Genomic DNA, 12,422 nt, shown 5'->3' with positions numbered 1-12,422 from the left:
GCATTTAGTGGAGAGACACCAAGTCCTGGAGAGGTCCCTTGGTGTCTGGTGTCTTGGTGTCACAGCATTGTGGCTGGCATGAGGGTGGAGATGGTGTCACACTGCTGAGTTTGGTGCAGCTCCACAGCTCTCCTGTGCGCTCTCTCCATCTTTGGACACATGATGAGGATGCAGACAGAGGTTTGTGACTGCCTGAGGGCTATGCCTCACCCAGGCCCTTCCCACACAGCCTGGATGTTCTCCATCTCAAAGGCAGAGATCTATCCCTAGTGCCCATTCAGTTATGATGCATGGCTTGGTCAGCTACACAGACCTACCAAATTTGTAGTGTCCTTGGCCTTCTCCCAGCTTCAGACTGAGTTGCTTCCTCTGCTCAGGAAGGCAAGGGCAGTGCTGAGCAGTCCCAGTGAGCTCAGACAGGGTGTCAGGGGCAGAAGAGAGAGACAGGGGAATGGAGAGTAGAAGATGGGGAAAGAAGGGATGCCTGGTGGGCTGGGGTGTGGCAGAGAATAGCCAGGGGGATCTGAGGCAAGGGTGAGCAGTGTACACAGCTGCCAGCTCACACGTGTTGCTCTGTCTGTGTTGTATGTTATCTTCACATCTTTAAGCATTTTCAGTCCTCCTCCTTCCCTCAAACAGGGGATTGCTTTATTTTTTGCTATTAGATGAAGGCTTATTTTCACAGTGTTTAAGTCCTGTACCCTGAGACGGCAGTTGCCTCTGCCTCCTGACACCAGTTTGCAGCATGACCTCTGGGTGGCATCCAAAGGCTTGCGTGTGGGGCTGCCGCAGCCTTTTCTCCCGGTCTTGGGACACGTACAGAACAGTTTGGGGTTGAGATGGACTTTTCTTACTTTGGGTAACTAAGAACACAAGCCTCTGTCAAGGCTGATAATTAATTAGACACGCCTAGAAGAGGATGCCAGTTCATGAACAAAAGTGAGAAAACTGAAACCCACATTTTAGCAGAGACGATGGAAAGGTTTCTTTTCAAGACTTTCAAATTCTTCTTGGAAGAGCTGGGGTAGTTGTCTGCATGATTGCTAGCTTGTCTGATCAGTTTGATTAGCTGTTACAAGAATGACAGTTAAATCTTCCCATATCACCAAAGTGAAGAAATTAAAACTCATTTCAATTGTACTGAAACCAACCCCCAAACTGCCATGATTATATATTTCTAAGCCATTTAATACACTTATCACCTCTTCTCACATCCCTGGCTGGGTGCCCAGGAAGGATGGCAGCAGAAACCTTTTTCCCTCTCCCTTGATGCATCCCTTGTGCTTGGAGATGGGTGCAAAGCTCCAAGCCTGGGCAATGCTACCAGGCTTTCTCACCCCATCCGTATCTGGCATGTAGCATCTACCAAAGGGCACTGCTTTCTTTTAAAAGCCTTTTGTTTTCACAGACATGGTTAAAGGATAATGATAGAGAGTTATTTCTTTGTCCCTCACCCACTTTTCCTTGCACCTATAAGAGGAGCTCCACCACTATCACAGTTGTATCCTTGCCAATGCAGAAGCTGCCTAAATGGCTACATCAGACCCTGGCTTTAGCATCTCAGCAGCCACATTTCCATTTAAATTACACCTGTATCTCTTTAGAAAGTGCTTATATTAAAAACTTGGCTATTTGCTGATGGCAGACATCTCCTACCCTCACCACAAATGAAAGACAAGGGCATTTCTTTTCAGACACTTAAAATAGACAAACTGATCTCAAAACCTGCCAGACCTTCCTCGGAAGAGGTGCTTGTTAATGGCACATTTATACATACAGCAAAATCAGCTTTGGGAGTCCCAGGTATTTGGAGCCATCACCCAAGCCAGAGACACACTGTGCTGAGCTGTGGGGACACTCGCTGGCTACTGCTGGTTTCCTGGCAGCAGCTCCCTTGGGGCTGAACCCCTGCCCTGGGCACCAGGAAGAGCTGATGGAGGGGCTGCCCTTGATGGTCTGGCAGGGTTGGGATGCCCCCAGAGGCCAGGGTGAGGCTGGTGAAGGCCCAGCATGTTTTGGAGGTCTGGATGGTGTGGGAGAGGCAGGTTCAATGGGAAGCTCTTCTGTCCAATCCAACTCCCTCAGTGCCTTTGCTTTTCCTTTGCTTTCCAGGAAATTCCCTTTCATCTTAGTACAGCACTTCTCATCTATTGATTTTTTTTTAAGGTCCATTCTACTCTTACCTTGGGTGATTAACCACAGGCATCTTGGTTTGGATGAAGGCAGTAATTGTCTCCATAATTCTCATCACTTTTCATAAATAATTCTATGTATCATGCTGAGGTGTCTGACACCACAGTGTACATCTCCTGGCCCGGGTGGCTGCAGCTGCACTGTGATGTGGGACTGGGGGAAGGAGTCATCAGTTCCCAGCATCACTGACTGATGGCACTTGTGCAGCTCCCTCCCTTCCCTGAGCCTGCTGCGCTGTGCACTGCGCCATGCCAAACTACCCCTCTTCAGTCTTTCTTGGCTTTTCAGCATCTGTATCTCAGCAGTGTCACCCTTTGGTCAGGGCCACCTCTGCTGGACAGGCTGGTACCCTCAGTAAGATGTTGTGGGATGCACGCAAGCTGTGGTGTAACTTGCTGCTTTCCTTCTCCCAGATTTCATCTTCCAGAAGGAGCTATTTGCTGTGAGAGACACAGGTGAGCTGAATGGACCACAGCACGGGTTTTGTGGGTTAGGCCCCTCTTGGGGAGTGCTTTGGGGAGGTCAGCGGGACATGCCTGAGGCATACCATAAACCGGCTCTTGTCCTGGGCCAGAGCACTGGTTTCATGCTGTGCTGTTCTGGCAGTGAGCGCTGTATGTGCATCCCCCCTGGGCTTTGCAGTCCTCTTTCCCCCAGCCTTTTGGCCTCCCTGTGTGCCTCTCTGGGCCACACGAGGTTGTGCTCCCACTGGGATATGCAAAGAAGGGACCATTACACCCTGGACATGGGACTGTCCTAGCCCCATTCCTGTTTCTCTCCTTGCAACTCGTTTGTCTCCTCTACTGCTAAATAAGGATGCAAAAAATGCCTCCAACGGACTCCTGGAGTGGGAGAGAGAAGTCCAGGAATGCCGGGAGATTTTTGAGCACTAGCCAACAGCAGTGATGGCCTGGGAAACTGAGGAAATGCTGCCAGGACAGTCTGGCAGGTCTGATATTCTCCCTTTCTGTCCTTGCTCTACTTGCAGATCCCATGCACAACCTCTCTGCTCAGCCCTGGCAGGCAAAGATGGCCAACCTGACCTATGACAATTTCACCCTGGGCAACCACTCTGAGGTGGCCGTGCAGCCTCCCACCAACTACAAGACAGTGGAGCTGGTTTTCATTGCTACTGTCACCGGCTCACTCAGTCTTGTCACCGTGGTGGGGAACATCCTGGTGATGCTCTCCATCAAGGTGAACCGCCAGCTCCAGACTGTCAACAACTATTTCCTCTTCAGCCTGGCCTGTGCAGACCTCATCATCGGGGTCTTCTCCATGAACCTCTACACGGTCTACATCATCAAAGGCTACTGGCCACTGGGGGCCGTGGTGTGTGACCTGTGGCTGGCTCTGGACTATGTGGTGAGCAATGCCTCTGTCATGAACCTGCTCATCATCAGCTTTGACCGATACTTCTGTGTCACCAAGCCCCTGACGTACCCAGCCAGGAGGACCACCAAGATGGCAGGGCTAATGATCGCGGCCGCATGGATATTGTCCTTCATTCTCTGGGCCCCTGCCATCTTGTTCTGGCAGTTCATTGTGGGCAAGAGGACAGTCCCCGAGAGGGAATGCTACATCCAGTTCCTCTCCAACCCCGCGGTGACATTTGGCACAGCCATTGCTGCTTTTTACCTGCCCGTGGTCATCATGACAGTGCTGTACATCCACATCTCCCTGGCCAGCAGAAGCAGGGTAAGGAGGCACAAGCCTGAGAGCAGGAAAGAGAGGAAAGCCAAGTCCCTCAGATTCCTCAAGGGCCCCATGGTCAAACAGAACAACAATAATTCTCCCAAGAGGGCCGTGGAGGTGAAGGAGGAGGTGAGGAATGGGAAAGTGGATGACCAGCCATCTGCACAGACAGAGGCCACTGGCCATCAGGAGGAGAAGGAGACATCCAATGAGTCCAGCACCGTCAGCATGACCCAGACCACAAAAGACAAGCCCACAGCAGAAGTCTTGCCAGCAGGGCAAGGACAGAGTCCAGCCAACCCCCGGGTGAACCCAACTTCCAAGTGGTCCAAGATTAAGATTGTCACCAAGCAGACTGGGACCGAATGTGTCACTGCCATTGAGATTGTCCCAGCTAAGTCAGGTGCCTCTAACCACAACTCCCTGGCCAACAGCCGCCCAGTCAATGTTGCCAGGAAGTTTGCCAGCATCGCCAGGAGCCAAGTACGGAAGAAGCGCCAGATGGCTGCCCGAGAGAAGAAAGTCACCCGAACCATATTTGCCATCTTGCTGGCCTTCATACTCACATGGACACCCTACAATGTGATGGTCCTCATTAACACCTTCTGTGAGACCTGTGTGCCCGAAACAGTGTGGTCCATCGGCTACTGGCTCTGCTATGTCAACAGCACCATCAACCCAGCCTGCTATGCCCTCTGCAATGCCACTTTCAAGAAAACCTTCAAGCACCTTCTCATGTGCCAGTACAGGAACATTGGCACAGCCAGATAAACTCAGGGACCACTTCAATAACCTTATGGAAACCCTTCCTTTTGCTTCCTTTGCCAGCAGGGGTTCTTCTGCTCCCCACTCACAACAGTGCAGACTGTACAGTGATTGCAGAGGATGCCCTTCATCCAACGCTGACAAAAATCCAAGGCATTTCTGAGCTGCAGGTCCTTCCAGTCACCTTGGGCCTGGGGACTAGCTCAGGGAGCCACTGGGAAAGCCAGAGGCAAGAGGAGATGTGGTCACCAGGAGCCCTTCCCAGCTCCATGCTCTTGAGATTGGCCAAATGGCATCAGTGTTTCTCCTAAGACTGGATGTACCTTTTTCCCCAGCTGACCATCTCCAAGGCATCAGAGCTTGTCTGCATGCAGATGGGCAAATGCTGGATACTTTCCATTGGCTATAAAGCGTTTATTACCCAAGAAATGAAAAGAAACCAGGGTCAAACATTTGCTAGACATTTTGGACCAGGCTGGCTCAGGCAGGCTAATGGGGAGTCCTGCTGGCCCAGCCAGGTCCCCTGTGAAGGCAATCAAGATTGGACCCTAACAGATGTGGCAAGATGCTTCCTTTCCCTTGAGAGTGCCCTCGGACATCTTCACCCAGGGTCCTGGGGCAGAATTTTTCCCTGTGCTCTGGCTCTGCTCTCCCCTTCATGTCCTTTCTGCCCTCAGACAGCAATTTGCTGGAAAGACAGACAGATAAACCAAGCATTTCACTCCTGGGTGAGGAGTGTGAAATCCAGTTGCCTCTGACAACGATGGAAACTAAAACTGCAAAGAAAAGCCCTGGTGTGGTGCAGGACTTCGCTCCACAGCCCTGGGGGAATGGGGCACCTGAGTAGTAGGCAGCAGTGACTGTGAAAATAACTGTCCTTGGGAGGGACAGGGGGGACCTGGGGGTCTCAGAAGAGGATGGGAAGAGGGTCTGCAATGTAGCCAAGGTGCCCCGTGTCTCATCTGGGCCACAAGCAGGTTCCCACTCTCCCCACAGTGGGTGTGGGAGGCCTGATGCATGGCTCTGGAGGCAGGAGAGGATGACGTTGGCCTCCATCCCTGCTCCTGTCCTGCGTGCAGGGGGGTCCTCCAGGGAGGCCGAAGGAGCCGGTTGCTGAGCTTTGTAAATGGATGTAATGCTGCCATGGGTGTTGCGGCAGAGCCCTCAGCATGCGGGCTTCAGCCTCCTCCCAGCCCAGAGTGTGTGCAGCCCAGAGCACCCTGGGGCTGCTCCCCACCTCCTCCAAAGCCAGGTGCGAGCCTTGGTGGATGCAGCCAGGTGCAGGCAAGGGATGGGATGGAGCCACTCTAGCACTGGCAAGCTCTGTGTCCATATGTCCTTCCTGTCCTCATGCCAGGGTGCAACCTGCAAAAAGACTGCCCCAATGCAGATGGGAACCCCTCCATTACTGCCTTTAGGGGTACCCAAAATGCCTGGTGGGTTTCTGGGTATTTTTAAATGGTTACAATTGCAGCCCAACACACCCCAAGACAAATAAAGACCTTGGACCAGGAAACTAATGTCCATGGTGTGAAGAATGAATGAGTCATCACTTGGGTGGCTCTTTTCCTGCTTTCCAGTGTCACCCACTGGTGACATTTCCTGCAGCCCATCCCTTCTGCCAAGAGTAAGGGAGGGGCAACCTGAAGCATTCTTGCAAAGAGGCTGTAAGATCTGGTGCTTTGTCCAGGACCATGTGCATGTGGCACCCAGGTCACCACTGCCAGCTGCAAGGTAACTTCACTGCTGGTGCCAGTGGGGTCAGCAAAACTGGGGTTTGCTGGGGTTTCCAGCACAGCAGCACCTTGTAGGGACAACAGGGGAGTTCTGATACTTTTTTAAAAAAGATTTTTATTGGAAAAGAAAAAGAAAAATTCCAAAAGGAGAGCTCCCACCCAGCACTGGTGTTGACATGGCAAAAGTAGAGGGGCTGCAGCCCCAGCATGGACACACATGGTTGGAAGTGACAGAGAGGAGACACAGCTGCTTCTCAGGGTGATTGCTGTGTTTTCCTCAACTGCTGCAGGTAAGTCATGCCCCAGCCAAAGGGATGCTGAAATAAATCCCCTGAGGTGAGAGCAGTCCTTGAGTGAGAAGCTTCAGTGATGGGGTTACTCAGGCATTTAACACCCAGCCCTTCCCTCTGGCACTAGTACCTGGTGGAGGAGCAAGGAGGCTCCTGGGCTTGCAAAAGGATGTGCTAAAGGCAATTCATTTGTGCTGGAGGTTGGAAAAATGTGTGCTCCATCCCAGCTCTCTGAGCATATCCCAGTGAACCCCAATACCAGCCCAGAGGAGGTGAGCAGGATGCACTGGTAGTGCCCATGGGGCAGCAAGGAAGGAGGCAGCCTATCCTGCAGGACAGGTGGGTTTGCTCTCTACAACACTAATGATTAAAATAAGGCATCTCAGTGAAAAAGGAGGTCATGGAAAGTAGTAAGGAGAGGAGGAGGAAGACTGTCGTGTGGGCCAGCGGCAGCTGGACATCCAGTCCTGTAGGCACCATGTTGAGGGCACGATGAGGATGCTGGTTTCCTGCTCTAGTCCTTCCCCTTGCCCTTCTTTGCTGCATTCAAGAAGCACAGGAGACAAGAGTTAGTGCATCTGCTGGCAGCTCACAGTCCCCCAGACACTGCTGTGGTAGAAAAGTAGCCAGCATGGCTGGCTGAGCATGGTGCAGTGGCTGCATCACTGCAGGCAGCCTCCCGCCATGCCAAACCACCTTTTGCACCAGTCCTAGTGAGGAGAGCAGGGAATCCCCATCCCACCAAAGATGGCAATGGTTTGTAGGGGGACCAGGATTTTTCCTAGTAGCACCTGCATCCCACCTAGCCAGCAGCTGGACTTCTCAGTGCAAAGGAAAGAGCATCCTATGAAATCCCCTATACTATCAGCAAAGCCAACCCCAACAGGCCAAGGTACCTCTGAAAAACCCCTGGCCAGGGTTGCAACAGGACCCTTCTGGGGACACGAGTGGTGGGAACTGACCTTTGGACTTCGACTTGATCTTGGAGGAGCAGGGCTTGGTCACATGGACAGTCTCTTCACATTGGGCATTGTACAGGGCTTTCTTCAGGATGCCAGAGCGAGTCTTCAGGCCTGTCTGAGCACTACAGCCTCCCCAGCTCTCAAACTTGTACTTGCAGTCGGCTGGATGAGAGGGGAGAGGCATCAGAACTAGCCAGGACCTGGCGGGACATTAGCCCCGGTCACCCAGCACACGGTGGTCCCTAACCACCCCGCCTCCATGTACCCACCTCCAAATTGCTTTTTCCAGTTGCAAGGGATCTTACACTTGAGCTTCTTACTCTCATCTTTGCAAGTTCCCTCGCGGTAGCCTAGGCCACAGTCCTTACTGTTGGGAACACAGGGTCCCCAGCGCCAGTCCTCGCACTTGGAGCCATCCTTCTTTGCCTTTTCTGTGCAGAAAAGTGGAGTGGGTGCTCTCTGCAGGGACAGGGGAGCGTGCCCCACTCTGCCCCCTGCCCCACTAGCCCTCTGCCCCAGGCTGCCCCTCACCTTTCTTGTTCTTGCCAGCCTCGGTGGTGGCAGCCACCAGGATCAGTGCCAGGAGGAGGAAGAGACTCCGAACCTGCATCCTGACTTGTGGAGGAAGGAGAGAGTTAGGTGGGTTGGAGGTTGGGGTGCAATGTGGTTTTGAGGAGGGGCATGGTGGGCTGTGGGCAGCCTGTGTGGGAGTAAGACAGCAGCTGCCTCCATTGCATACACCCACCTACATGTGTGTGTACACCCCTGTGCCCTGCTTGTTGCCACCCAGGAGAATATGTTCACTAATTGCAACAGGAAGGTTAATTGTGTACCTCAACAACTGCCTCCTACCAGGGAGCTGCAGGGCTGACAGATAATTCCCACCCCTGCAGCCCCCCCATTACCCTGTATATGGTCAAAATCCTCTCCATGGGGAACCCTACAGCCCACACTGCATCTGGGGAAGGTCCTACAGTTGCCAGCCCTTACCCCCATATTTCTCTTGGATCCTTTATCCATGACTCAGCAGGCTGCTGCCCCATACCAAAGAGCCTTGGGGCCAGGGAACACAGCTCACATACTACCTTACTCCAGTTCAGAGGATGCCAGGGAAAAGGAAAAAAGACCAGGAAAAGAAACCTGCTTCCATGAGAGGTCTGAAAGTTATATCAGCGGATTAAACACCAAAAAAAGCATCCACAATGTGGGAGCTCATTGGAGGGATGGAGCCTGCTGCCCCCACCACCCATGCATGCAGGGGGTGTGCAGGTGTGCACCTGGGAGCAGGTTTGTGACAAGGGTGCACACATGTAAAGGTTCAGCTCTGGGGATTGTGCCCTGTCCCCCTGCCCAGATGGCCTTGAACCATGGCTCCTCTCTGGCTGCCACCACGAGACTCTGGGATGTTGCTGCCAACACTGGGGTCCCAGATCCTGCTCTCAGTGGGAACAGGAGTACAGGCATGCAGAGCCAGCGTTTCAAATGTGGAGACCCTGTCCATTTTCTCCAAAGCCTTTTAAGATGCCACCCATATCTGTGTGGCAGCAGCCATCCAGAAAATACATGGCACCTGCCTTGACTATGTGATGGGCTTCACAGAATTGGGCTGTAGAGGACAGGATGAACCACAGGCCCCAGGGGACATCAACGAAGGGAAGAGCCCGGGGTCAGTGTTTGTTCCCTCCCCTGGGCTCCCCAGGCAGCATGCCAGAGAGAGCAGCATCCCACATTATTCAGGCTCCAGTGCACTCACCTTTCATGCATCTGCCACCAAGCTGCCAGCTTCACTCTGCATTGAACTGTCACAGGGAATTACACAGACCGGCTGGCTAAGGGCACAGTCGTGGGGGTGAGATCTGCCTTCCCCCTCACCTAGCCTGGCTGGGAGCCATCTTGCCAAGCACAGTATGGCTCAGCTCTGCTCCCACCCATCTGCCTTCAAAGGGGACAAGGGCTCAGCCAAGATGGGCTGGTTACAGATGACAAGACTGGAGCTGAGCTGACTTACAGACATGGCTGTCCCACTTTCTGCAGTGGCTCTTATGGGGTAGCACCTCTGACATCCACATTATTCACACCATCCCCCTGGTTTCAGGTCTTCTGCTAAATTCTCCCATCCTTTGCTGCAGAGCATTTCCCTGTGCTCTTTGCACCTACCTCCCAGCCCAGCACCTTCTGCTCAGGCCCTTCTGACATGGTCTTCAAGCCCCCAGGGCAGACAGCCCTAGTTCTCTGTGCTCACCCCTGCCTCACCTCCAGGCACAGACTCCCTCTGTTTGCCATGGGTGCAAGTGGGGCCCTGTCCATGTATACACAGGGATGCTAGAAGGATACCCTCTGAGGGGATGACCAGCTACAGCCCCAGGGACCCCTGAATTTGCTCCCAGGCTCAGCCCAGCATATCACATTCCCCAGGCAAAGGTCTGCAGGGACCTTTCAGTCATGGCTCATCCTAAAGCATTCATAAGGAAAAGGAAGTGCAGTTTCCCAACTGGTTTTCCAAACAGCCAGGCAAACAAGAGTTCTTCCTGACTGGGCTGACTCTTCAGGCATGCCTGCACAGCCCTACTCCTCCTGCATCCCTGCAGGATCCTGGCTTCTCTGCTCCTCATATGCTGCCTGGCTCTCACGTAACATCAGTCCCTGTTCTCTCTTCCCCCTCCTCTAGCTGCTCTGAGTTTTTATGATCTAGGATTAGCTCTAAAAAGAAAAATAAAATCACCTGGTGAAGCTGAAGCTCTAAAAAGAAAAATCACCTGGTGAAGCTGAAGCAGAGCTCTAATACCCACTATTGCAATGGGAAAGCTTGGACATCTCTCTGTACACCATTCTGGGGCAGGTAGTGCCACCGACTTCTCCTAATGCGGCTCACTCATCTTCCGCAGCTCCTGATCCCTCAATGCTGTCCCCATGCGCTCCCGGGAATGGAGCAGCGGCTGGGCTGGCATCCCCCTCACAGCCCCTTTTCCAGCAGTGGGACCTCTCGGCTCGGCTTTGCTCGGCTCAAATTGCAGCTGGCTCTGGCAGTGGTGGGCGCAGGACTGCTGTCCTCCTTCTGCGGGCTGAGCTGCTTCTCAGCCTCTGGGCAGGCAGCCCGGCACTCGAGGAGCCAGCCCAGTGCTCGGCAAGCCCGTGGCCTGGAGGACAAGCACCGCGACAGCAGGAGGTTCCCTGCTGCCGGGAAAGGGGACGCCGAGCATGTGCCCGTGAGCCAAGGCGTTGGCACGGCCAGGAGGCTTTCCTAGAGGTGCTGAGGGAAGCCGGGGGTCTGTGGGGCTTTCCAGCAGGCGGCCTCACCTTCCCCTCGCATGGACGAGAAGGTGCTCCAAGGGAAAAGGGTTCTGCCCCTGCACTGAGGGCAGAGAGGGGAGCACGCAGCGCCCTTCCACACCTCTGTCCTCTGCTCCCTCCTCAGGGTAGATGCTGCGCCGTGAGCCCCGTAAAGCCTTTCCCTCGCCCTCCGGAGAGGCGGGCGGTGGTCGAGCCCCACTCCGGGGCAGCTTCCCGGGCTCCGATCAGAAGATCTCCACCAGCTGAATTCTCCCCGAACCAGTGTGGGGTGCTTCCCCAGAGGAATGGGGGGTAGGACACTGGGCCACTGCCTCAACCCATCTGCTCTCCAGCAGCCCTGACTCCCTACCAAACTCCATCCTTCTGCATCTCCAGGCTCTTCCCTGGCTCGTCTCAGGCGATCCTGCACCGGGGGGAGGGGGCACCGCCCCCGGTCCTCCGGCTCCAATCGCCCTTTTCTTTAGGTCCTCCCCAGGCAGAGCCTATCCCCCATCCCGGCAAAGCCCCATCCCGCTCCGGGGAGACCTCAGCCTGGATAATGCAGCCTCCTCGGGGAGATGATGGGCGGTCGCCGCTCGCCTCACCTGGGGCACCCATCTCGGTGGGGGCCCGACCCCGAGAACTGTGGGCGGGGGGCCGCACTCACCTGCGGAGCGGAGCGGAGCTGCTGCCTTTGTGTGCCGGCCGCGTGCGGAGCCCCGCGCGGCGCACAGCGGCCCCTGACGTCGGGCTCGGCTGGCAGCAAAAAGGTGGGTTTTTAGCCCAAAACTTTTCGCAAGCTCCTCCTCTGCCCCCCGGCAGGCACAAAGGCAGGGCGGCGGAGGGGCGGCCCGGGGGCAGGCTGGCCCCTCGGCCGGTGGGGCGGGAGCAGCGCGGGCCGGCGGCGTCGTCCTCGGCCGGGGGTGAGCTGGGCCCGGGCACGGCCCCTGTCCCTTGTCCTCTCTCATCTTCCTGCTGTGCTCTCCAACCAATACCCGCGGTGCGGTACCAGGGAAGCTGTGCGGGTTCAGCTGACCATGCACCCCAACATCAACGAGTGGCAAAAGGGTGCACAGCCGAAAAGCGAGGCAGCGTCTCCCCTGAGGGCTGCTGCTCTGAGTTCCGATGGAAGCTGGCCGCGGGGGCACCCCCGGGCCTCGGTGAAGTAGAGGGAACCATCCTGTGTCTCCACCAGCTCCGTGGATGCCTCCTTCATCAAGGCCACTGGCATCAATGGACCAACCTTTCTCATGATCTCTCGCCTTTTCACCCTTCTTTGCTTGCTCTGCCCCTCGTGCGAAGTTGCCAGGAAAGGGGTACTTGCTCAGCACCCAGAGCAGCACATCACTTACATGCTGTCCCAAGCATCTCCCCAGTTCCATCCCTTGTGACGCGCCTGCCTGCCCCCAGCTCAGCCATGCTGCAGCCCTTCTCCTTGGGCCAAGCAGTGGTATCCGACTGCTGGTGGGGGATGAAAAGGACCTTGCAGATGTGACTGCTCCTTTCCCCCA

General features: G+C 54.8%; 2 protein-coding genes across 5 annotated transcripts in view; one reads left to right on the top strand and one right to left on the bottom strand.

The window, feature by feature from the left end:
- CHRM4 (cholinergic receptor muscarinic 4) overlaps nt 1-6,173 on the top strand; it is a 30,067-nt gene extending 23,894 nt beyond the window's left edge. For 2 of the 3 annotated variants that reach the window (XM_053945582.1, XM_053945581.1), the window contains exon 2: nt 3,182-6,173. In XM_053945582.1, the coding sequence (XP_053801557.1) occupies nt 3,187-4,659 (1,473 nt within the window). In that variant the 5' untranslated portion in view covers nt 3,182-3,186 and the 3' untranslated portion in view covers nt 4,660-6,173. Of the gene's footprint in view, nt 1-2,606; nt 2,649-3,181 lie in introns of all 3 variants that reach the window. The other variant, XM_053945579.1, reaches the window with a different exon arrangement.
- Nucleotides 6,174-6,486: 313 nt separating this feature from the next.
- MDK (midkine) lies at nt 6,487-12,173 on the bottom strand. Of its 2 annotated transcripts, none has more exons than XM_053945766.1 (5): nt 11,579-12,173; nt 8,173-8,256; nt 7,911-8,072; nt 7,642-7,803; nt 6,487-7,219 (listed from the first exon to the last, which is right to left on the bottom strand). In XM_053945766.1, exons 1-5 carry the CDS (start codon nt 11,877-11,879, stop codon nt 7,194-7,196), a joined length of 735 nt encoding a protein of 244 aa, XP_053801741.1. In that variant the 5' UTR covers nt 11,880-12,173; the 3' UTR covers nt 6,487-7,193. The 2 variants fall into 2 exon arrangements, with proteins under 2 accessions (XP_053801741.1, XP_053801742.1); XM_053945767.1 differs by having other exon boundaries at nt 8,173-8,252; nt 11,579-11,629.
- Nucleotides 12,174-12,422: the final 249 nt, after the last annotated feature.

Source organism: Vidua chalybeata, chromosome 6, assembly GCF_026979565.1.
Source record: "Vidua chalybeata isolate OUT-0048 chromosome 6, bVidCha1 merged haplotype, whole genome shotgun sequence".
Lineage (NCBI taxonomy): Eukaryota > Metazoa > Chordata > Aves > Passeriformes > Viduidae > Vidua > Vidua chalybeata.
This window is presented reverse-complemented; position numbering and strand designations above follow the sequence as displayed.